Source organism: Nannobrachium achirus, assembly GCF_963921795.1.
Source record: "Nannobrachium achirus genome assembly, chromosome: 3".
Taxonomy (NCBI): Eukaryota; Metazoa; Chordata; class Actinopteri; order Myctophiformes; family Myctophidae; genus Nannobrachium; species Nannobrachium achirus.
This window is the reverse complement of record NC_137812.1, coordinates 64,458,886-64,485,542: the sequence shown is the minus strand read 5'-3', so window position 1 is coordinate 64,485,542 and position 26,657 is coordinate 64,458,886. Positions and strand designations below refer to the sequence as shown.

The window sequence follows — 26,657 nt, the reverse complement described above, 5'->3', positions numbered from 1 at the left end:
CGGCAAACGTGAAACGGTGACAATTCCTCCAGTTCACTCAGCCATGTCGTGTGTGTGTGTGTGTGTGTGTGTGTGTGTGTGTGTGTGTGTGTGTGTGTGTGTGTGTGTGTGTGTGTGTGTGTGTGTGTGTGTGTGTGTGTGTGTGTGTGTGTGTGTGTGTGTGTTCCTGTGATATATTTAAATGCCAACATTAACTTTGAATTCATTTGTACGTGTAACTATTCCTTCAACATAAACCTTCATTCTTCTATATTGCATACATCATCCCTGGGGGCCAATGCCACCGGTTGTGAGCTTGTAGACCTGCTATTTGTGCCGTGAGGCCCATTTTGTGTGATACACCCTTTGTGGTTAATGTATATTTTCCTCAAGAGTCCACACACACACACACACACATAAGCTGATCTGCGTGCACAAGTAGGCCTACTGTATGTAGATGCGGAATTATGGATTTACGCTAAGCAATGTGTCCTAAACCATTGGTTCTCAAAGTGAGGCCTCAGGACCCCCAGGGTTCCCCAGCAGAATGTGTTAATACAGCATCACAACCATCCGTAAAATGCAATGCAAGGAGGTCCAGAATCTAAACCTCGTTGCATTGCATTTCACGAGGTAACCAAACCATGCAAAAATAAGGTACTTCTAAACAAGGAAACAGCCTGGGAGTTTTTCATTTATTGTTTATTCAACAAGTCGCACAACATCCCACACGACATCACGGTCACAATGAGCTTACAGTATGTATGAGGAACATTTGACATTTTAAAGCAAGGGTCTTCAACAGGGGGTCCGGGACCCCAAGGGGATCCTCAGAGTTACTACAGGGGGTCCTCCAAAATTCTTGTGAGATAGAAACTTTTTTCTCCTTTTTTATAACCACTTGAACCCTAACATCCATATTCTGAGAACTTTAGTCAAAAATAGCAGATCTACAAGCTCACAACGCCTCGCGCTGAGCTTGTAGATCGGCTATTTTCAGCAGAGGTTGGTGTAGAGGGAAAAAGAGCAGACTAATTACAGAGTGAAAGGTCAAGTTTATTAAGTATTGACGTTCAAGTGGTTAAATATCTGAAAACACAAATTGATATGAATCCAAAATGCACTGATGATTGTGCTGTCAAATGATGAAACCATATGGAATCTATGAAAAGGTTCAAGGGGTCCCTGCTTCATCTCTCTCTCAACTAAGGGGTCCTTGGCCTGAAAACGTTGAAGACCCCTGTTTTAAAGGCACTGTCCACTCGGCATGCAGCACTACGTTTTAAGTTACAACTGGCAGCAACATGGAAAGCGCAAAGTTACACTGGCACCAAATTTACAATTGCAATCTTACATGGCTTGAATGTTAAGATCAAAAGATGAGACCTCCTTCAAGAGTGTACGGTACAGAGATGGTTTCAGTCAGTCTCACGCTGCTGTATTTAAGGTAGTCTTGGTCAAGTAAAATATCACTTTGCGTCGAAAATACAGACAAAATGTAGCCTAATAGAAAGGAGCGTAACTGTAGACGCATTTGTCAAAGGTGTATTGACAGTGTTCACACAGTTTCACACATTTTGCTCTTATATAACTATGGTCAGATATGAAACATTGCTGCGTAAAAAACTATGGAAAAATCATTCTATCGTGTGCGACTCTCACCGCCTCTATCAAGGGCCCGATCCAGCGTTGGAATAAACATCCTACCTCCTTGCTGTAGCATGAAAATGTATACCTTTCGGAAAAAGTCACACTCTAGTTTATATGGGAAGATAAAATAGAGAGGTAGGCAGGAGTGAAACGACAAAACAAAACATATTTCAAAAGTATCTGATCTACAAGCTCACAACATGAGCATTGTGCGCTCAATAGCTCATGTTGTGAGCTCACATTGTGAGCTTGTCGATCAATCTTTGAATAGGGCTTACAACTTAAACCGTATACTTCATTGCCCTGAGTCTCCCAGGGGTCTATAGCCTACTAAGCCCCCTCCGTTTTTCCCTCGTCTCTTTGACGAAAATAGCCGATCTACAAGCTCACACGTGTTGTGAGGTTGTAGACGGTCTATTTTCACTGAATAGGGACACTTGAGTTTATGTGGTTTAGTGGTTCAACCTACAAACACAGAAGACATTAGAGTGGCAGTATTGAGCTCAGAGAAAACCACTGCTGCTTTTCACGTCACAATGGGTAAGGAGAAAGCGTGAATAAATAAAAGTACAAACTAGCAAACATCAAGAAAATCAACAGGTTCATATACATTCTTTGGTTTAATTCACATAATAGCTAAAAATAAAAAAAAGAATAGGATGTCTGACTTTTCCATTCATAGATTTTGGGTTTTAAATATCTTTGCATCCAAAAATCATTTCATTTGGAAATGTGCTTTCATGTCTCCTTTTCCATACCCTGTACTACAGTTGGGTCAAATTGTATTCACAAATACCTTTTTCATAGTATGAAGCATCTCACTTTACAGATAGTTACAGATAGTTAGGGCTTACTAAGCAATACCAAGTTCCAGGAGATAGTCAGACAATTATTTGTGGGAAATCAAGTTAGTAGCCAAAGCTACTGTATGTATCTATGATCGACAACTCCTGACAAAGATTTGATAAACTCTAATCACTCTCTGGTACTCTGTGCAGTCTGAATCAAACTGTATGATTCAAATGCAAATACTGCTTGACCCAGGTCTGCTCTTTCATACACTATACTACTGCCCCCCCCCCCCCCCTCCTCCCAAGTCCAGTCCAGACAAACACAGTGGCAGGGGCCATCAACTAAAGAAAGCTTCCGGCTACTGCCATCGACTGAATGTTCTCCTCTCCTCCTCCCTTTCTCTTTCCTCTACCTCTCCCCCTTCTACTCCATCTCACTGCTTTCGCCAGCGGTTGACGGGTTTCTCTGCGCACCCAGGGCCCTCGCAGGTACCAGGGAGCGGGGGCGGAGGTGCCGGAGCGGCCTTGGCGGGCGCGGGCACGTTCGGGGTCCTGTTGACGCTGCCCAGCAGAGCCGGGAGCTGCGCCGTGATGGCCTTCTCTATGTTCCCGAGCAGACAGCCGCCAAAGAAACTGCACTGGGAGGACAGCGGCTTGAAGCCGCCGATCGGATTGACTCCGAAGAAGTCCTGGTAGACCTCCTTGTCGGGCAGGTCGAACTTGCTGATGTTGGTCTTGGCCAGGATGGACTTGAAGATGTAGTACTTGTCCGGGTCGGAGACGATGTCGTGGAACACCTCGTACGGGTCGCCGAACCAGCCCAGCTTGTCGTTGTAGGTCTGCAGGTAGCGGTCCACCAGCAGGGCGTGGATTCGCACGCGGATGGCGTGCTGACGGACGAAGGCGATCTTGTTCTCCAGCTGGTTCTCGATCATCTGGATGTGAGAGAGAAAGGAGAGAGACAGAGAAAGAAGTTGTTAATGCATATCAAGGAAAAGGTTTATCAGTTTAATGTTCACAACACATACAGCAGGCATGATATGCGAGACTCAGATATCAGCTGAATACAACAAAATCCTGGTTAATAAAAAAGGGTACCAGGTCACACAGGGTTCATATTTTAGATTGTAATTAAAGAAAAGAAAAAGTGAGTGTTAAAATGTTTTAATTTGCTTCGTTCTATTGTTTTACCACGTTTACCGTGCTAAAATGTGGGGCATGCGTACGCATGGGGGCATGTGTTCAAGTGGCTAAATATGTCTTTTTAGACACAATAAGCCAGCAGTTTATTTATTGCTATTTACAGTAACACTTCTAGCCCCCATAAGTCACATCCAACCATGAAAGGTTGCGCTGTATCTTGGGAATGGGCTTATTCTGTGTAAAAATACATATTTAGCCACTTGTAAGCATGCCCCCAAACACTGAAATAAGAATCTCTAAAACAATAGAAAGAAGTAAATGAAATAATTTTAACACTCATCTTTTATATTCTAAAATATGAACCCTTCTTGTAAAAAACTAAAGTTGTCCTTTAAGTCTAGCTAGCTGTTTGACATTAAGGTCATCCGTTCTTTTGGTTGTGGAGCAGTCAGTTTTAAGATTTGTCAGGCTGCAGCCTGCTGTGATAATGTCATGTCATTTAGGTCCTAACATAATAATGGAAGTGGAACCCACTGGCCCAAAATGTCATTTTATTTGTGCTGATAATATGCAGTACATTGCATGCAATCCAAACATGTGTAGCTGCTCTGCAGGATCTGGACCATATTGAGCCAAAACTAGGCTATTGCACAAGTCTACGTCTACATTTGAGTGCGTCCCCCCCACTCTCAGCGACCACTAGGGCATTCACCAAATATTCGAATATTCGAATATCAAAGTCACTATTCAACGTTGTTCACCGAAGTCGAATATTCGCTTTTTTATTTTTTCTCTTTAAAAAATATATAGTTTATAAAGCTTGGCTAGATAGGAAGTCATAAGAATGAGTTGTCAATGCCCCTGGTGGATGAATTTGTTAATGCTCTATACCAGGGGTTCTCAAACCTTTTTAGGCCGTGACCCCCAAAATAATCATATTTGAACTGGGGACCCCCACCCTGACAAGCACTTGGAATTGTAGGCATTACATTTAATGTGACTCAGTTCCACAGATAAATATTGTGAAAATGTCCGCCTCTTGCTTACTTAATATTTGACAGTTTGGCCAGTCCTGTCGAATATTCGACTATTCGAATACTTTGAGGTCGAATAATTCGAATACTAAAAATCACTATTCATGAATGCCCTGCGACCACCATCTCATTTGCCGAACATCTCAAGTCAAGAAGACAGACCTGGTTGAGGTCCTCTAGCAGGGACGTCTCCTCCTTCTTGAAGAGCTCACGGCTGCTGTCTCGGGCGTAGTCCTGGGGCCAGAAGGAGCTGACGTAGACGCGCGGAGGTTCCGTGACGTTGATCAGGGGAGCCATGCTCCAGAACAGGGCTCCGTACACCCTCATCAGGTTCTGCTGGGTCAGGCTGTCGGCCTTGTTGAAGATGATGCGTATCTGGGACTCGCGGCCCTTCATCTGCTTGAAGAGCACCTCCAGCTCCCCGCCCACGTCCAGCTTGGTGGGGTCGAACACCAGGACGATCAGGTCGGCCCGGTCGATGAACCACTGGCACACCTCGTTGTAGGGGTAGCCTGCATAGTGAAACATGGGCAGATATAACGGACAATGCAATGTGAGTCAGGATTTGACAATGTGTGTGTGTGTGTGTGTGTGTGTGTGTGTGTGTGTGTGTGTGTGTGTGTGCGCGCGTGTGTGTGCGTGTTTGTGTGTGTGTGTGTGTGTGTGTGAGTGAGTGTGTGAGTTTCAAGTCATTCTAAATGAGTCAAGTTTCAAGTTATTTGAGTAAAGTCCAAGTCAAGTCCCAAGTCCTTATTTTGATCTCAGGTCTACACCTCTGCCCATCCCCATAAGCGACAATCCTCACCAGCCAGTTACCAAACGCTGAAGGCAAAACTAGGCCTGTGATAGTGAATTTGGTATCGCTCTGGGGTGTTACCGGGTCAAATCGGATCAAGTTTTTGCTTTCAAGTCAAACTAAGACTTAAAGCAGTTATTCTGCAAGTAGGTCAAGTCTCACAGCAGAGTAATCGCAAATCCTGATTTTGCAACTTAAAGTCTCAAGTAGTTCAAATTATCCCTTGGGCCTACAAACTGTATAGTATGCCTATTGCCTATATACAGTACAGTACCATTCAATCTGTATTACACTCGGACTAGTGAACTACAGCAGCTTAACCACCTGAACCCTATAGCCTCCTATTCTGGGCATGTCATAACGCAAAAACAGGAGAACTTCCGGCAAAAATAGCCGATTTACAAGCTCACGAGTCACAACGTGACAGTAAATCAGTTATTTTCGGCAAAGACGTTTGGTGTAGAGGGCAAAAAGAAGGAAGTATGACCCATGGGGGACTCAGGTCAATAAAGTATACAGGTATAGGCTAGCTAAGTGGTTAGTCTTGCGTGGCCAGACTGTTGACTCCCACACATTTCAAATACTTCCGGTCACTCTGAGATTGTGGAATAAGGTGGTTAACCATACACCGAACCAGCTGGAAGAAGTTCATGAATGACCTATGCCCCCCAAAGAGCAAAAGGGTTTAAGTCAGGGGTCTTCAACAGGGGGTCCTCCAATTCTTTGTGTGATAGAAACTGTTTTCTCCTTTTTTATATTAACCACTTGAACCCTAGCATCCATATTCTGTAAACTTTAGCCAAAAATAGCAGATCTACAAGCTCACAACGCCTCACAGCGCGAGGCGTTGTGAGCTTGTAGATTGGCTATTTTCGGCAAAGAGGTTTGGTGTAGAGGGGGAAAAGAGCAGACTAAAACCTAGTCCTAGACCCTGACGAAGACCTAGTAGGTCGTAGCGCGTTGGTCAACTTGTTGCCTTGCTGAAAACACAAATTGACATGAATCCAAAAATACACTGACGATCGTGCTGTCAAACGATGAAACTATATGGAATCTATGAAGAGGTTATGGGGGTCCCTGCTTCATCTCTCTCTCAACTAAGGGGTCCTTGGCCTGAAAACAACCCCTGGTTTAAGTCAAGTCAGTCAAGTGGTTGACCATGCATCCTCCAGCGTCCCACCTCTCTCCTGCTGCTTGCGGTTCTCGATGATGCCGGGCGTGTCCACGAATGTGACTCTCTCCAGCAGCTTGTGGGGCATCTCGATGCCCACCAGCTTCTCCAGGAAGCCCTGGCCAAACTGCTCCAGCGGCGAGAAGGAGCGCGAGCTGTCTGCTGCCATGACGACGCCGTCTATGCTGCGGAACTTCTCGCCGTGCATGATAACGGTGTACTCCGATGTGGTGGGCTCAGCACCTGATGGAGAGAGTGGGAACAAACAGACACAGAGGCAATCGTTTATATTAACATTGTGTATGGATTACTGGATTTATCTATGTTGAGACTGACTAGAAATGTGTTACATACAGGTTATTTCTTTTTTGTGTAGAAAAGTCAATATTATTATGGGCTGTCCTCTTCAAAGCAAGTTCCTTTGTTAAATATGTTTATTGGTCAGACAGACTAAAGAGATTAGAAGATTGTTTCATACTGTCTTCTTGAACTGATAATGGCCGAGTTTCCCAAAGCGATTTTAGCCCATCGTAGCTCACGCATGGTCGTAGAGATCAAGCCCCAGCCGCCATGTTCCTGTGTTTACATGGGTTCGGGCAGAGCGACTTAATTAGCCCCCTACAACTACACCAACATTCAGATTTCACCAAGTGCTTAATAAAGTCTCACTCCTGTCTAAATACGGTATGGCATTCTATAATTACCTGTATCCTCCGTGTTCTTTACAGTAATAAGAAGCCTTTTTACCCGATTGAGTTCTGTTTTTCCATGTATTTCCAGGCGTTCCCCATGCGCACCAACCCCATTGAGATAAACAGACAGTGATCGGATAAAAAGTCTTCTTATTAAAGAAAACGGAGGATACGGGTAATTATAGAAAGCCGTACCGTACTTAGACAGGTGTGAGACTTTATTAAGCACTTTGTTTGTGAAATCTGAATGTTGGTGTAGTTGTAGGGGCTAAATAAGTCGCTCTGCCTGAACCCATGCAAACACGGGAACATGACGATCGGATCATGGTCTCTAAGACCATGCGTGAGCTACGATAGGCTTACGATGGGCTAAAATCGCTTTGGGAAACCCGGCCATTAAGAATGAAATATGACGACACATATCTGGAAGGGTCACACTGAGCAGTTACTGGACACTTGTGTACTGGTCACTAAACTTTAGTGGCCTTTTAGAGACCTTAAGTGACTAAAGGTCTCTGTCAACATGGATGCCAAGGCTGGATGCAGGATGCTTATATGATTGAAACGCCTTGTGATTGGTAGGTAAGAATAGATCTGATTCTGCCTGGACAGGGATAGAAAGAGGGTACATGGCTGCCTGAAACTGAATGAAGGAGCTTGCCGTTGCCTGTACTCGTGCTTGCTAAATTAGACCTAGAAATAGTGTTTTAACTTGTACTTCAAGCTGAACAGTGAACATACAGACTGGTCCGTCATATTTGACAGACCAGAGAATCCACCACAGTAGCCAAAATAGGGCCAGGTTGAAGGTGATTAATCAGCACATAAAAAGTATCTTACCAGTGTAGAGCTCCTGGTTGGTGCCAGTAAGACCCAGCAGGTAGTTGATCATGGAGGACTTGCCAACACTCCAAGGCCCAAGGAACAGCACCATGGGCTTGGCGGTGATCTCACCATCTGCAAGGAGAATAGACAGAGACAGACATTTATAGTCAGACATGTACACACATGTATACATATACGTACATACATACATACATACATACATACATAGCCTCGTAAACCAGGGTCCTCCTGCCTTCTGATTCGAACAGAAGATGGGAGGAGTCCGTTTACTAGGCTTATACAGACATACATAGTCAAAGTACATAAATACCAGTGACATACCTACCAGGATACCAGTTTCCAAAATGTCCTGTCATCTTGTACCACAAGGGGGCGCACGTTACACAGTTAAACATTTCTATCCTGATTCCTGCTCCATTATAAGTAATAGACTAATACAACCATAGTCATTGCATTCCAGTGATGGAAACTACTTTGTTTCCAAGGGGGCGGCACCATGCAATGCTCCATTTGATTTTCTCAGTATGTTTGGTCTGATTCATTTACAGTGGTCATGAAGTGAAGTGTGGGTCATGACCGAAAGTATGGGGGTCGCGGGTGCAAGCGGACGAAATGGGTTTCCTCAGACGCGTGGCTGGTATCTCCCTTAGCGATAGGGTGAGAAGTTCAGTCACACTTGGAAAGGAGTCAGCTTAGGTGGTTCGGGCATCTAGTACGGATGCCCCCCGAGCGCCATCCTAGGAAGGTCCCCGATGCACGTCCCACTGGGAGGAGACCCCGTGGCAGACCAAAGACCAGATGGAAGGATTATATCTCCAAACTGGCTTGGGAACGCCTCGGTATACTCCCTGAGGGAGTGGAGGAAGTTGCTCAGGATAAGGAAATCTGGAAGTCTCAGCTGGAACTCCCGCGACCCGATTCCGGATAAGCGGTTGAAGATAGATGGATGAACCATAGTGAATCTTAAGCACTTTCACCCAAGTTTGGCCTTTGCATTATAGGTGAACATTTTTCAAAAATATTTATTAATCTATTTATTAAATAGCCAAAGTATAAATCAGGCTTTAGTGGTTGCAGCACCCTGCTTAATTTGATTATTAGTATATCAATATAGTGTTTTGAAAAGGGTGGATGGGTAAAACAAACAACACATTGTAGTTGTAGGCCTAAATGCTCATTAAATACACATACACACAGTAAGTACATGTATGTGGTTTGGCACAGAACAACACAGTGGAACTACAAAGTAAAGACAGAGACACAACTATACTTCCCTGTTGACACCGTTAACTTCAATGTCCATGTTGGGTTAAAACAAACTAAAGACAACACACTAAAGCCTAGTTTATACTTCCTTGTATGAGTGTTGCTCATTGAAAATAACTGATTTTCCGTAATTTAACTGATGGCATATGTATAAATTAGGCTTTATTTGACATCCCCAAACAAGTTTAGTTACCTGTGACCTGGAACTGCCTCAGTTCATTGTATTTGTAGACCTCTTCTAATGGCTTGATGGATGAGTGGTATATGTTCAGCAGCTTCTTCATGGCAGCTAGAGAGACAGAGAGAGAGACAGAGAGATAGAGGGATAGGGAGTCAAGTCAAAGTTAGGATAGTGTGAATATATCTCATTTATATAGGCTATTTGGCAATATTATTACAGATGCTGATGCTAGGGATCCACAATTAATTGGTCATCTTAGCAGTATCTTTGCAAAAAATACAATATCCTAATCAAACCAATATCAAAATACGTTTTAGACAACATTTTGCCTCAAGTTTGAATGTGAAGTTGAAAAAGGCAAGCCCTTTCTGATGATGAAGGCTGCCGATTCGATTGGAGTGTTCTGGGGAAGCTTTCAATAGGGCCCACAAGTTGGAAACATGACAAGTAAAAATAGAATAATTGTATTTGATCACATTACAGCAGTACTGTGCTGTAATGTTAAAAGATCATCTGGCTTTTGGGAACAAATAGCTTTTCATGTGCCAGAGTTGAGAATTTACACTGATTAATCACCTGCCTCAAGACATGTACACACACACACACACACACACACACACACACGTGCACGCGCGCCAGACCTCGAGTCTCGTGGACATCATGAAACAATGTTCTGTATATTATTTCTTCACTCCCCACAGCTGTCTCAAACACTCCTTCATTCACATGCAAACACATGTGGATTCATTCCTACCGTCACCAATGAGCCGGAAGCCAGTTATTTTGTTTACAGCAGTCATCACAACAAAATGACAAATTGATTTAGCTCAGAGAGGGTACGGTCCATCCAGGCAAATGGATACATAAACTGTTCAGAATATTTAGAGGGTTGCGTGCGTACGTTTGTGTACTAATGTGTATTTTAACTTCCTGTCTGTTGTCAATGTTCCTTACCTGAGAACTCTTTAGAGTGCTCATCACTAGCCAATCTCAGCGTGTCTTCAATGTGGGAGCGGTCTCTCAATGCTGGGCCTTTCTTCTGTACAGGATCTGATTAGAGAGGACAGACAAACAGACAGTCAGTCAGTCAGTCAACTACAGAGGTCATTATTAGCCTATACTCTTCATTAGCAGGAACGGGATCATTCACACAAACTGCTCAAATTGTCAATGGGAGATTGTTGTTATTCTATCCATGACACACGGTTGTTTCCACAGTCACTCATATATTATAGATATAGATATGAGATATATTCTCACAATGAATAACATTGTTACATTCTATGATTGGCTAACGTGGGTAATGAGTGAAACCACAGCTGACATGTATACAAAACAAACAAAGTGTCTCCCAGGTACTAATTGATTTCCTGAGTGAGCAATTCATCTGTGCTGAGCAGTGACCACATGGTTATATCACCACGTCCCTCTCTTTCTTTCCTCCTCTATTTCGGTCTGTTTATTTCTGTACAAAAGGTTATGCCTGATGCCCCCTTTGGCCACATGCATGGTGTCATGTTCAGCGAGGTATGGCACACACACACAGAGAGAGAGAGAGAGAGAGAGAGAGAGAGAGAGAGAGAGAGAGAGAGAGAGAGAGAGAGAGAGAGAGAGAGACAGCCAGAGACCGAACGATAGAGGGGAGAGGGAGCGAGAGAGAGATGGATGGGAGAGTCTAATTTTATAGGAGTCAATGTGTTTTAAACGACTTAATTACAGTTACTGACAAGCCTCTTAGTGTCAACCGGATTGTATTTGAAGTTCAATGTTCAGGATATTCCAAAAGGGACCGTCTGCCTTAACAATTGGACAGGACAGTCTATTTGAGAGAAAGGTTCATAATTCAGATCCAGTATTAAATAGTTCGATTTTGCCCTAAAATCACACAAAGTGGTATACAGTATCTCTAAAGTCACGTCATGAACATGGATCTGTTCCATTTCCCATATTCCCTCCTGATTCGCTACGATTGCCTTACTGTTTAAATAGTTCTTAGCTTATCTTCTTATTTACTTTTCCCAGTACCTTTGTGTGGCATCTCAGAGGGCTCCTCTGCAGTCACCTCCTCCACTGTCACCTCCTCCACCACCGCCTCCTCTACGACAGGTGTGTCCTCTACGACAGGTGTCTCCTCAACCACAATGGCTGCCTCTTCAACGGACTCCACCACCTCTGCATGCTCTACACTGGCCTCCTCCACAGCAGGCTCCGGCTCGGGTTCTGGCACAACTTCTGGTTCAGGTTCTGGTTCTGGTTCAGGTTCTGGTTCACTGGCCACCTCTACAGCAGGCTCCGGCTCTGGTTCTGGCACAACTTCAGGTTCTGGTTCTGGCACAACTTCAGGTTCTGGTTCTGGTTCACTGGCCACCTCCACAGCAGGCTCCGGCTCGGGTTCTGGCACAACTTCAGGTTCAGGTTTAGGTTCAGGTTCTGGTTCTGGCTCTGCGACTAGAATCACCTCTGGCTCTGGAATTACTTCTGGCTCTGGAACCACCTCTGACTCAGCGCTACAGTCAAAGTCAGGACACCGTAGACCCAAAACCACGGGTGACTCTACTGGTTCTGGCTCCGGAAGCGCCTGTGGTTCAGCTTCTGCCTCTGGCTCTGGTTCAGCCAGTGCCTCTGCTGCCACCTCTTCTTCAGCTGGCTCTTCGACACCAGCGGCCTCCTCTTCCGCAACGGCAGCTTCTTCCTCCTCTGTGGCTTCCTTTTCAGCCGGTTCCTCCGCAGCCGCCGCCTCCTCTGTGGCTGTTTCCTCCTGAGCTGCTTCCTTGACCACTTCCACCTCCGCTGCCGGCTCTTCAGCCACTGCCTCCTCGGCCGCTACTTCCTCCTCCACTTCCTCCTCCTCGGCTACCTCGGTGTCCTCGGGTGCTTCTTCATGCGAAGGCTCCTCTGCCACTTCGCCCTCGTGTGCCACGGCCTCCTCTACAGACGAGGCCTCAGCCTCTTCCTCAGACAACGCGGCCTCCTCCCCTTCTACCGTCTCCTCCTGGGATGCAGCCTCCTCCTCTTCCTTGTGGCTCGCTACCTCCTCTGCGGGAGCTGATGCTTCCTCCTCGTCTGAAGCGGGCTCATCCGCCGCGGCCACCGCCACCGACGGGGCCGTGCAGGGCGTGCAGGTGCTCTGGCTTGCATGCTCCTCCGCAGGGTCACATCCGCAAGGGAACAGGTCCACCTCTTTCTGCTGGACCTGCACATGCATCAGAAGCTCCTCATCCTTGATGCTGGCCTCCACTAGCAGATCTGAGAAGAGATGAGAGAAAATCTGATTTATTTTCTATGATCTTAACTCATCTTATTCATCTCTGGCATTACAGACATTACAGACCAGCTCAGTGGCCTAGTGGTTTGAGTGTCTGCCCTAAGACTGGGAGATTGGGGTTCAAACCCCGGTCGGGTCATACCAAAGACTAATGGACCCAGTGCCTCCCTGCTTGGCACTCAGCATCAAGGGTTGGATTGGGGGTAAGTCCCTGCGACATGCTAGCATCATGTCCAGGGGGTGTACTTGTACATCAAGCTGCCTCACGCTACAGAAACAGGAGATAGGCTCCTGCCCTATGAGCCTCATGGCTCTGCCGAGTCATATGGGCCTCATGGCTCGGCAAGGCTACTATTACAGACAATGCATTCAAAGCATGTTGTTGTAAATGTATATAGCGCCTTTATCCAAAGTTGTGCATTACATTCACCCCTACTTTCGTACACCGATGGCAGAGGAAACCATGCAAGGCACCAACCTGCTCATCGGGAACAAGGGGTTCACTGTCTTGCTCAAGGACACTTCGACACTAACTCTGCGGGAGCCCGGGATTGAACTGTGAACCTTCTGAGCCACTGCAGCCAGTACTTCAGGAGCTAAAAGCAGTAGGCCTAGTGATCACCCACTGCTACAGTGAACACCAAAACCTGTATAGCCACACCTATATCTCACTGTATGCTCCTAATACCTTTTCGTACACCATTCATTCTGCAGAATGCTTAAGCCTGATCATCATCATTGTACAACAGTGCCGCGTGCTGAAAATAGCCGATCTATAAGCTCACGGATGGGACGACATCAGATCAAACATTTGACACCTTCTCAGCATATAGATTCATACAGTATTTCCCATCCTTGCATGGCAGTGCATAGTCAGGGATTTGCTGAGGGCGAGCATATTACAGACGTACATTTCTGCATAGATTGCTCTAAATGAAGAGCAGGACAGCTGTGGGGACAGCTTGACCATGGTGTCATGTCGCTGAGAAAGATCCTGTGCTGCTGGCACAGGATCACTGAGTGAGGAGAGATAAAACTCTCACATTGTTCATTGTGATATAACCTAACCCTAACCCTAACCCAACAACTCACTCAAGAAAGTTTCAAATCCACCTGGCTCATTTATCAACTGTGATTTCAAAATACCTTTTTGTCAGGCTGTGGGCCTATCGGCACCCTAAAGCCCTTATCAGAGTCTGCGGTGAAGAGCCTATCACCGCAAACGTTAGGTGATAAGCCATCCACCTAAAGTGAGAAAACAAGTGAAGGCCATCAATAGTCAGTCACGGTGAAGTCCTATCACTGTGACTGACTGGTCTAGATCGACCAATCAGTGAACGGGGTTATTGGCCGATCTGTCTGATAGTAAAAACAGAGAGATGTGTCAGGGTTCGCGGTGGATAGCTCTTCACCGCGATTAATGACGTAATGTTGTATTATGACTTAAAAAGACAACACTGCAGTGATCCACCGCGGTGCCTACTAGGGGCTTAAGGCCTTCAGATAGTTGAATGTCAACATTCAAGTGAACATTAAGACTTGTAACTTGGGGGTTTTGGGGTATGTTGTCATGTTTACATGTATACTTTGTTGTTAACCCATTTGGGCCTGACCTATGTTTTCTGAAAAAAGTCAAATATTATTAAAAACCAAACCTCGGTTCGAAGTGAAGCGGTGAATTTTTATTCTATGTGTTCTAGAGCTATGAAATCTGTGTTCTAGATCTATACATTCTGTGTTCTAGATCTATACTTTCTATGTGCTTTAGTTCTATATTTTTATGAATTCTGAATGAATGAATGATTTTGTCTGTAGGGCCAAATTGGCATGTGAAGCTTGACCAATCCTCAATTGGTCAAGCATGTACGGGACATGTACGGGACAGACAAAGCCACACCTTGGAAGCGGCTTTCACCGCTTCAAAAATTACAAAAAACAAATATGTTGCTACATACTGTACATATGTACTGTACTACACTAAAATGTGTTCCCGGCCTGAATTAATCTGATGCAGCACCATCCATGGTGCATGTCTGCTAATGGCTAGTTCCGGTACCATGTGCCTGGTGGGACACTTGCACAAGTTGCACTACTTTGATTGAAAAATGATATACAGCAGTTGTCATGAAAAATATTCTAGATTTTAGTTACTTTGCTTACTGTCAGCATGCACAACAAACATGAAGCTGATCGGCGGAGTACTTCCTCGCCGGGGAAGATTGCTGCGGACCAACACGCACACATACGCACACACGTACATGTACGTGCACAGACACAAATACACAGGGTCGAAGCATGATCTCCTGGTAGAGAACATGTATCAGCCTCTCTAAGAAAGAGCTATTTAATCATCCACAAGCACCTTGACATATACTGTACCATGGCTTCAACAAAATACCCCTCCAAGATCACAATGTACGAGCAACACAGGGCTATGGCCTCTGCATTTATGCAGTTCGTGTTACAAGGCGCGGCCAGCCGGGGGGTCGAGTCTTAGCTGTACGTACAGTAGCTGACATGTGACTGTCAGCTTCACAACCAATGTGTCTGTCTGTCTATTGGTCAGTCAACTGGTTCACTGCTTCAGGCATGTGCACACATCAAAGGGGGCTTGAGCTCCTGCCCTTTTTAGTCTGTAAAAGGTGCCCTCTCCAGACCATGAATGCAGTTTTTCCTATGGTGAAAGAAATGCAATGCCCTCTTTCCATGCCATACCAGAAGGCATCATTCCATAGAATGACCTTGTCCAAACTCTCCTGAACTTGAACGCAGCATCTTATGTTGAAAGAATTGCACTCTCTGTGTAGAAATCCATGCCGTTATGCCACATATTGACTTGATAATGCTTAGTTCAGTGTGGTATCAAGTTAAGTACCGAAAATAGCCGACCTCCAAGCTCACAACACGTCGCGTTGTGACGCTTGGAGGTCTGCTATTTTCGGTATTTTCACCAAAGGCCCTTTTGGAAATTTCAGCCCCTGCCTCTCTAACACTCTCTGCACGTCCCTGCTTAGCTGTACGTAGCTGACACGTGACCGTCAGCTTCTCAACCAATGTGTATGTCTGTCTGTCTGTCTGTCTGTCTGTCTGTCTGTCTATTGGTCAGTCACTGGTTCACTGCTTGAAATCCCATGCCAAAATCGGTCACATCTGAGCGTGGGTCAGATGGGCTGGAGCCAGAGCTTAGCACTCCTCTGGCTGTCCCTGGTGATAGCAGGACTCAATGTACCGTTCTCTCTCTCCACCATCCTCTGTGACGGCCTTGCTCTCCTATTCTGGGGTCTTGACGACGTTGTTCGTCACCTCTGTGCCTGGGAGCTATATCTGATTATCACCTTCTGACGCCTTATAGCCAGCATGGGTGGCTAGAACACAGTCCTTAACCACCCGTTCCATCTCTCTGTCTCACAAATGAACAAGATTTGTATGCATGATATGGACTGGACAATATCTAGTGACTGACTAGTCCATCCTGGATTTTGCACGTGTATGTGCGTGAGGTGTGATTTGGGATTCAAGCGGAGGTTTGGGCTTATAACAAAGCTGGCCTAGGAAAGGCAAATGAGCTTTTTAAACCAGGATACTCAGACAAGGCCCACTATAAAGCAGAGGATTTACAAGGTATGGTCAGCAGTGCAGGACAAGGAGAGGACACAGCTAAGACATCCTCATTTGTGTCCTCCCCATAAGGGTGAATCGTATCATTCACAGATTCACCTTTCATTGGCTAGTAGACAGAAAGATGACTGATAAGTTCAAAGATGAGACCATCCAGAAGACGGCATCTACTGTAGGAACCAGGAAGCACTATACAACATTATGTATCCGATATTGTGTTAATTTCACGGATCAATTTAGTATGAGGACTTCTAAAATTATCCCCACAGGCGTTTCTCTGACCCCTGGCATTCAGTGCTGGCCAACTCTCATAGACCTTAACTTATAGAACAGCTTTTAGCCAGGCTTAAGCGTACCATAGACGCACCTCATGGAGAGAAAGATGTAGATTGGGTGACGAGGGGCTTGTGAAAGCGTCGTCTGGCGGTGGGGTCTAAGTATTCGCTGCGCTGTTTGGAATGGTGTCCAAATAGTGTCACAGCGTTGTGCGTTCCATAACCCAAACACACGAGGGAGCCAAGACTCCCGAGTGTGCCGGTGATGTTGGGTTACTGACGTTAACAAACATTACATAACAGGGTGGAGCTTACGTCATGCTTATGTTTAAGGAGGGGTAGCGGTTCAGCTTTGTAGAGGTTCTGTTATGTACCTGCCCAGCAAAAGCCTCAGTGTTAAATGTGGATGGAACGGACATCCATTTCCGTTCTCTGACTTAAATTATTACTGTGGAATTTCCAAAATGTATTTTACTTGTTAGTTAAACAGTGGAAGCCATATGGTGCAGACTACTACATATGGGATAAATAGTTCAATTACAATTACAGTAATTCACACAATTATCTGAAATGGTGAATGAATAAATAGCTCAATAACAATCATTGCCAAATGGTCAAATACAGTGATGATGAATGATTGAATTACGTCTAAATCAAGACGCCAGACTGAAACACAGCATGCCAAGAGTTAGTCGGCTATAATACAAGGTATCTTTTTAGTCTGCTGGTCGTGGCAGCACTATAGAAGCCAATAGTAGCCTAATTAAATTAGAGTTAACTTAGTTAGAATCATGGGAATGGATTGTGGGCAAAAAGTGAAAAAAATCTCCCCATGGAAAAGTGACGACTGTTTTAACTCTCTTTTTAACATATTTTTTATGAAGCCACACAATTTAAGGACTTTTTAATACCTCTAAAATGTCAAATTAAACATTGTCCAAATTGTCAAATATATAGAGGCAGAAATGGTGAAAATAGCAGATCTACATGCTCACAACACCTCGCGATGAGCATGTAGATCGGCTATTTTCACAATAGAACCATGTTATACCTAATGTAATGTAGCACTGTAATATTGGATCATTCTGTCCTTGACAACAAGCAATCCTACTGTTTGAATGCTGCATGTACAGACGCACACATGGAGCAAAAAATAATGATAAAAAAAAATACAAAGGATTTTTTTTCAACTTCGACTTTCGACTATTTCTGGTGGGAGTCGACTTGTGAAGTCGACTTGTCGACTTTTTTGTTAATGCCCTAACACACACACACACAAGCAAACAAACACACACGCACGCACGCAGGCACACACACGAATACAGCTACAGTTACAGGCCTTAATAAGAAGGCATTATCACAAACTTCCAAATAACTTCCTCTGTGAGCTTCTTGCACTGGAAGGCTATTACATTAATAATGTTATGTAATGTGGTTCTCCTGACCCCGGGGCCAGTGTAATAGCTGCAGCTAAGCCCAGCAGGGCACACTGCAGCAGGGGGACGGAGAGGGACAGGTGCCCATGTCGCTGCATGGTGCTCTCGTTGGGGCTGCTGGTCAGCCAAGGGTGTCGCACCAAATTCTGGGGCCCTGCTGGGTACAAGGATACACTGCGGGCCCCCCATGAATGTTCTTCATAGGGGGAGGGGGTTTAACACATTTAGACTGGGAACGCATTATTACGTGTTGTTTTGTGCTTTAACTATTGAAAAATAGCAGATATACAAGCTTGTAGATCTGCTATTTTTGAAAAATTGTGAACATTTCTTTAAGTCTTTAGATATTTAAAATCAAAGTATTTTTGACAATCCTATGTTTCTCATCTCAAAATATTTAGTTCCAGGGACCCCCCATAGGCAAAATGTTATAGTTACATATGTTCGCTTAAAAAATACATATATTCAAAGATTTGCCCACATTTTCACGACTTTTCGAAAAGCGAGTGCCGCGCTGCGAGCTTGTATATCTGCTATTTTTCAATAGCTAAATAATTAAGGCCCCCCCACCTTGGGCCCTAGTAACTCAGTCCCACTCCCCCCCCACCCTTGTGACGCCCCTGGGTCAGCTCTCAGAGACAGAAATAGCCCCACAATGAGTCAGGGGGTGAAAAGAAGGAGGGATAATTCCACTCCCGCTTTCATGGAGAATGACTGACGCATGCCCTCACAGTGATTGTCATGAGACAGGTTCTCAACTGTGCTGCAGTGCTGTTGCACATGTACCCTGCAATGAGCGCTAGTGGACAGTAAAACAAAGTACATCTACTTGAGTACAGTACTTAAAGGGGTACTGTCACCTTAAAGGACAACTTTAGTTTTATACAACAAGGGTTCATATTTTAGATTCTAATTAAAGAATTTAAAAGATGAGTGTTAAAATTGTTTCATTTACTTATTTCTATTATTTTATAGATTCTTATTTCAGTGGTTGGGGGCATGCGTACAAGTGGCTAAATATGTAATTTTACACAGAATAAGCCCATCTCAAGATACAACGCAACCTTTCATGGTTGGATGTGACTTATGGGGGCTAGAAGTGTTACTGTAAATAGCAATAAAGAAACTGCTGGCTTATTGTGTCTAAAAATACATATTTAGCCACTTGTACGCATGCCCCCATGCGTACGCATGCCCCACATTTTAGCACCGTAAACGTGATAAAACAATAGAATGCAAATGAAAACATGTTAACACTCACCTTTTCTTTTCCCTAATTACAATCTAAAATATTAACCCTTGTTGTAAAAAAACAAAGTTGTCCTTTAAGGGGTACAAGTCATCTTAAAATATGAGTTAATATTTTTATGATGTAATTGTGGGAATGTGCAATTATAAGCCCATCAAATTAATTGACTGTACTTAGACTACTTACTGTACTGGTCAGCTGTTGTTGGGGGGCGAGGGGCAGATGACACTTTGACATGAGTTTCAGACTATTTCAGAACATTTTCAGAGAGACCATGTGACCTACTGTGTCATACTATTATAATTTCGGGGAATATCAGTACATATATGAGTAGCTGCACTTTTACTTGAATGTTTGTATTTTTTTAAACTTATTTTCACTCCACTACAAGTCAGATGGATAAATATATCCGGAATCAATGGGGGTAAATTTACTATGATCAAAAATGTGTCTTAGGAATGCAACAAATACAAAAAAATATTATTGAACTCAAGTCTCCGTGGTGTGAGTAATCAATAGGAAATAAATGTCATTTTGGGGGTGAACTACTCCTTTAATCTAAGGTCTCTTCCCCAGATTTCAATCTGCAACTGGACCTGCAAGCGTCAGCGAGTGTGATTAATGAGCACACAGCTGAACTACACTAAAAGCATTCTCCTGAATCAGATGGATTAGTGAAGATAGGGGAGACCAGCAGCTCAGGATGCAGAGAGGAGTCGCCTGGCACCCTGAAGGAACCCGTTTAACGTGTCGGAGTGTCCTTCAGTAAGTTCAGTAAATGAACCCCTCACTGATCCCTGTGCACCACCCACTGCTCCAAACAGTTAGGAAGGGTTAAATTCACACCACAAATTCCGGTGCCATGGCTTTGGTCCGACATTTCATTGTTCCTACTGTACATCCCATTAGTCAGAATCTGGTGAATGTTAACCTGGTGAAAATACTATGCCTAAACCTAACCCTAACCTCAGTAAAACTATGCCTAAACCTAGCCCTAAACCTAACCTCAACAAAGGGATCCTTGGCCTGAAAACGTTGAAGAACCCCTGCTCTACACCAAATCTCTTCGCTGAAAATAGCCGATCTAGATGGAATGTTGGACTACTATGACATGCCCAGAATAGGGATGCAAGGGTTCAATTGTTATGAAGCAGGAGAGGACTCAACTGTACAACCGGAAGCAGGCTACTGTCCCCTGGATGGCTTAGCCACCCACAATGCTCTGCCCTTCCCGCTTTTAGCCGGGGCTTCCCCTTGCACATGGACAGGCAGCCAGCCTGGCTGCTGACCCCGGGGAGCAGATGTGACGGGCAGGGGCGTCACAAGGGGTAGGAAAGTTGGACTGAGTTACCAGGGCCCAAGGTGGAGGGGCCCTAGTAACTTTAGCTATTGAAAAATAGCAGATATACAAGCTCACAGCGCGGCACCGAGTGCCGCGCTGCGAGCTTGTAGATCTGCTATTTTTGAGAAGTCGTGAAAATGTGCGCAAATCTTTGAATATATGTCTTTTTTTAGTGAACATTTGTAACAAAAATGTTGCTTCTGGGGGGGTCCCTGGAACTAAATATTTTGAGATGGGGGGGGGGGGGGGGTCCTTCACATGAAAAAGTTTGAGCATCGCTGACATGGAAACATAGGTTTCTTGGCACACATTTTCACGATTTTTCAAAAATAGCAGATCTGACAGTGAATAGTTGCGACCGTAGGTCGCTAGTTTACCATGAAAACCGGCACATCTTGTCCGCGTATCTCTGTCTGTAGGTCACGCCTGACACTGTGGTTCCCCTGACACATCACTGTGACATCACCTATGTAAAAGTCCATATATGGGTATTCCCCAGAATCCCTTTAATACCCATATTATGGGTAACTGGTCCGATATACATCACTGGCCAGATGGCCAAGAAGAATGTCGCCCTGAGGCGTCTTACTAGTATATATTGCTGTGATGCACATGCCACTGCTGACAGTGTAATCCGCAGTGAGTGAGTGAGTCTTAAAGCGATGAGTATCAGACCCTGGTTTTGGTGTCCATAGTATCTGTTACCACCCTGACTAAGGCCTCACACCTGACTATGGAAGCCTGCGAGGCCCACTGTGAATCTATGCAGCCAAGGTCAGACAAGGTTAGCCCTTATCAGTAAACCTGAATCAGCCATGCTCAAAGCCAAAAGAAAAAGCATTAATGACCTGCCTTTCTCCATTACACATCAATTTAAATTCACTTTGTTGGGCTTGATTGATAGACCAATCAATTGGCCCCCTCTTGCAACATCCTCACAGCCCACAGGTTGAAAACCCCTGAGTTAATAATAACAGTTACCTACTTCCTCCCGAGGGGGAAATTCAGTATATTCAGCCCAACCCAGCTGATCGCTGCCCACAAGGAGCACATGAGCAACTAGAAGCAGTGCTCTTCCGAGCACAGGTCTCCACCAGGCCACACAAATCGGCCTGTTATAGCGCCACCATGAGGCTGATTTAAAAAATGTGGGGCAGAGGTTCTGAATTAGCATCCAGGGAGTGTGTGTGCTCAGTTTGGCAGCGATCGGGCCAACGGCGCCGGAGATTAGCTGGTAACAACCAGGCCACACAAATCGGCCTGTTATAGCGCCACCATGAGGCTGATTTGAAAAATGTGGGGCAGAGGTTCTAGATTGGCATCCAGGGAGTGTGTGTGCTCAGTTTGGCAGCGATCGGGCCAACGGTGACTGAGATTAGCTGCTCACAAACTGCGAGGACGGACGCACGCACGCACGGACGGACGGACGCACGCACGGACGGACGGACGGACGGACGGACGGACGGAGGGGAAAACATACTCTCCCTCAGCCTTCGGCTGGTGGAGACAATTAGGGGTTAAGAGTTTTGCTTAGGGATAGGGACACACAACGACATTGCTACCCTGGCCTGGAATCGAACCTGGGACAATCGGGGGCTCTGGTTCCCCAGGCAGGGTCCCTAACCATTCAGCTATGCCACCCCTAGTTAGAAGAAGTGGTAGAAGTACTCAAATTATTTACTAGTAAAAGTAAAAATACCTATGAGAGTGGAATCCGCGTTTCAATGAGAATGGAGCGGTTTCATGCCAGCAGATGATTTCTGCAAAAAACACTCCCTTCTCATTGAAATGGATTGGCGGAACGCGGATTCCACTCTCATAGGTATTTTGGTGTGAGGGCACCCTTACAAGTAAAAGACTGGTGTTCAAAATGTACTTGAGTAAAAGTAAAAAAAAAAAAAAACAACTAAAGTATCAAGTTTTCTAAAGGTATAAAAAATATTTTGAAAATAGCATATGACCAAAGTGGTTAATGTATGATTTGTAATCTTAATCACTATCTACAAAGTAACTAGTGACTAAAGTTCTCAAACTAGAAGCAGTGCTCTTCCGAGCACAGGTCTCCACCAGGCCACACAAATCAGCCTGTTATAGCGCCACCATGAGGCTGATTTAAAAAATGTGGGGCAGAGGTTCTGAATTAGCATCCAGGGAGTGTGTGTGCTCAGTTTGGCAGCGATCGGGCCAACGGCGCCGGAGATTAGCTGGTAACAACCAGGCCACACAAATCGGCCTGTTATAGCGCCACCATGAGGCTGATTTGAAAAATGTGGGGCAGAGGTTCTAGATTGGCATCCAGGGAGTGTGTGTGCTCAGTTTGGCAGCGATCGGGCCAACGGTGACTGAGATTAGCTGCTCACAAACTGCGAGGACGCACGGACGCACGCACGCACGCACGGACGGACGGACGCACGGACGGACGGACGGACGGACGGACGGAGGGGAAAACATACTCTCCCTCAGCCTTCGGCTGGTGGAGACAATAATTGTAGTGGAGTAAAAAGTACAATGTTTGCTTCTGAGATGTATAGTGAAGTATAAGTAAAGGTAAAGTAAAAGTAAAGGAAATACTCAAGTAAAAATACCTCAAAATTGCACTCAAGTAGGCTACAGTACTTGTAATTTAGTGTTTCTCAACCACTGTGCCTGGGGACCTTTGGTGTGCCCCTGAGAATGGTCAAGTGTGCCCCTTGAAACTGCTTGAAAGCTAGTATTGTATTTATCATTTTAAAAATGTAAATTAGTGAAAACAGCCGATCTACAAGCACACAACGCCTTGCGGTGCGAGGCGTTGTGTGCTTGTAGATCTGCTGTTTTCACTACTCTTGTGCGACAGCCTTGAATGATGAAGCAGGGCTTTACTTTGCGAAGAACCTTACAAATTTGAAGCTTGGAGATACAAGTTCTATTCCTGACAGTGATGATATTTACACCCCCGTTTTATGTCTGTGTGCCCATGGATTCTTGGGACATGATAAGTGTGCCCATGCAGAAAAAAGGTTGAGAAACACTGGTTTACACTACTGGTTAGAAGTGTTGTCTCTGGTAGGGGGGGAGGGGGGTGAATCCCCTCCAGGCAGTACAGTATGCATAAGCGTGGGACAGCTTCCTACAGCTGGTGTCACACTTCTGCTCTGACATTTCAACGCACAGCCCCAACAACCCATATCCTCCTGTTGACCACAAATGCTAAGAATGTTATATTTAGAAGACATGTCGTTTAGACAGATGCTAGGTTTAACTTTGATGTTTACCTACTTTCTATGAATGGAGCACTCTTTTGTTTCTCTTTCTTTGCAAGCTGTTACATGACCATTTCCCTTGACGTTTGTTGACAAGGGTTCATAGCATTTACTCTCTGATCTCGATTCTAGCACTAAATGGCTTAATTGTAAAATTATAATATTATTAACGTATTAATCCGTTTAGACATATGGTGCATGTTTGCCGACCTTGCATTTTGGGTTCTGTGTTTTTCAAAAGGAACTTCAAACATAATTAAATGACACATTTTAAAAGCAACCATTGTGTAGTAGTGTAGATACAAATATTGCCTGTATAGACCATTCTGACAATTCAGCCCTCAACTCAACTATTACTATTACTACTCACACAAATATTGTATAAACAGTAAAGACTAATTATGGAACACAACACCAAAGGCACATTTTAGCTTTCCAAATTTAAATCACTGTGTTGCCAGTCAACCCAAGCTTCAGATACATAGTTTGATAGCATCACTGTCACTGATAATAGTCCCCCCTCTGCTCCACGAGGATAAACCTCAGAGCATCATCATTCCATACATAAACTATATCACTGCTGTCGGGTGAAAACCACATTATGTCCAAAACCGTTACTTTACAGCATTCGAATAAAAAAAACAGCAGATCTACAAGCTCAAAATGCATTGCGACGTGACACGGTTTATTTTTGCTACTATTGTGTGACACTGTAGTATGATGCTAGTTAAAGAACGCAATTTAAAATATGGAGATAAGAGTTTTCTGCCCGACAGCAACGATACATGATATTCAGTGGTGTAAAGTAACTAAGTACATTTACTTAAAGTACTTTTTTTTAGGTTCTTTTACTTTACTGGAGTATTTCCAATTTTCAATACTTTTACTTCTACTCCACTACATCTCAGAGGCAAATATTGTACTTTTACTCCACTATATTTATTTGGAAAAATGAGTTATTAGTTACTTTGCAGATATAAATGATTGTATAATAAAACATACATTAAATCACTTTAACCCTATTTTATACCTATGCGGTTTGAAAATAGCCGATCTACAAGCTCACGTGTTGAGCTTGTAGATCTGCTATTTTCAACAACAAAAAAATTACTTTCGGTACTTTTTTTTTTATGCCAATAGTTTCATACTTTTCATTCATTCAAGTAGAATTCCGGACTTTTACTTCTTACAGAGTACATCTACATTACAGTATTGATACTTTTACTTAAGTAAAGAATGCAAGTACTTTTTCCACAAATAAAGACACAAAGATTTGACATTTAATTGTCCTTACCTGCAGTGGTCAGGGCCAGCAGGGAGAACAAGCCACACACGCACACCAGAGCCTTCATTTTGGCTGCCAGGGACCTTCCACCAGTCACCCACTATATTTATACCCCTCCGGCAAAAGGTCGAAGGGCCTGCCAGTGGAGGAGGGGCCACGAGCAGCTGCATCCATGGCAGCCATTGTGTGTCCCCCAACAAAGTTGCCTGTCTGATAAGAAGAGGTTATGGGAACAGTAAAACTACAGTATCTATGTATTATTACACTGTGACATTAATTTAGAACTGCAATCTGGAACACATTTTAACATTGTTTTAACGAAAATGGTAGAGTATGTAAATACAGTGGTTCTCAATCTGGGGGAGGGGGAGGGGAAGGTGGGGGGGGGGTCCCCAGCTGACAGTGAGGTGACAATTTAAGGACTTTTCAGATCTTTTCAATAGCTACCTAAAAGAAATTCAGTGTGAAATGAGCGGTGCTTTTTATGAGTTCATTTCATTAAGGGTCCCGCGAAGCTTGGCCAATGAGCCAAGTATGGGACATACGTACTGTACCTACAAACAGACAAAGCCAGATGTAGGAGCGGTTAGCACCACTCAACTAACTATAAAAGTTGGTCAAACATTGTCTTGTAGATTTGCTATATTTTCACAATATTTACCTATGGAACAGAGTCAAACTACATGATGTAACGCCTCAAGTCTCTGACAATTCCAAGTGCTTGTCAGGGTGGGGGGTCCCCAGTTCAAGGGGGGGGGGGGGGGGGGGCTGAATGGGTTGAGAACCACAGTGTTAATACAATATACAGTGTAACTAGTACAGATCTGCAGTGGATGGAGAGATGGTCTCGGAGGTCTCCCTACACTTCCATTGAGAAATGTTGACCCTGGTGTAGGGTGAGGCATTCAGTAAATAACTCAGTAAAATAACTACTTCTCAAATGCTGAGAAGTAGTACTGCCTGAAGCCCATAAGCCAATACCTCCCCTAGCCAAGTGCAGATTTTGCAAGAACAGTAGAAAAGACCTGTGTTTCTACCACTTTTTCTAGTCACGTGTTCAAATACTGGATTCTGATTGGCTAAATTCCGGAGGTTATGACAAAACAACTGCCGCAAAGTTGTATGAGGACTTGTCCGAGATCAATGCACCTCAGTGTACATCCGGGGACTTCAGGAGGTAGTCGGAACACCTTTCCCCCAACCAACAAATGACGGTGGCAACGGTCCTATGTTTACTAACGTGCATGCTATAGTCGCCGATTTATTTGGATCCAATGCAATCCGCCAACTTTAAAGCCCCTTTTCTCTGAACCTATGCCTTTCTGGAAGCGAACAGCCTCTATTTACGGCCGGAACGGTACTTCTAACTGACGTTAGCTTAGCTGTAAGCTAGACG

General features: G+C 44.4%; 1 protein-coding gene across 1 annotated transcript; it reads right to left on the bottom strand.

Moving 5' to 3' along the window:
* Positions 1–2,854: 2,854 nt before the first annotated feature.
* LOC308282395 (uncharacterized protein) lies at positions 2,855–25,328 on the bottom strand (the record flags this gene model as incomplete). Its single annotated transcript, XM_080722740.1, has 8 exons — positions 2,855–3,355; positions 4,760–5,109; positions 6,574–6,807; positions 8,097–8,213; positions 9,562–9,657; positions 10,504–10,599; positions 11,575–12,795; positions 25,271–25,328. The coding sequence occupies 8 exons, from the start codon at positions 25,326–25,328 to the stop codon at positions 2,855–2,857; spliced, it is 2,673 nt and encodes an 890-aa protein (XP_080578866.1).
* Between the last annotated feature and the right edge of the window lie 1,329 nt (positions 25,329–26,657).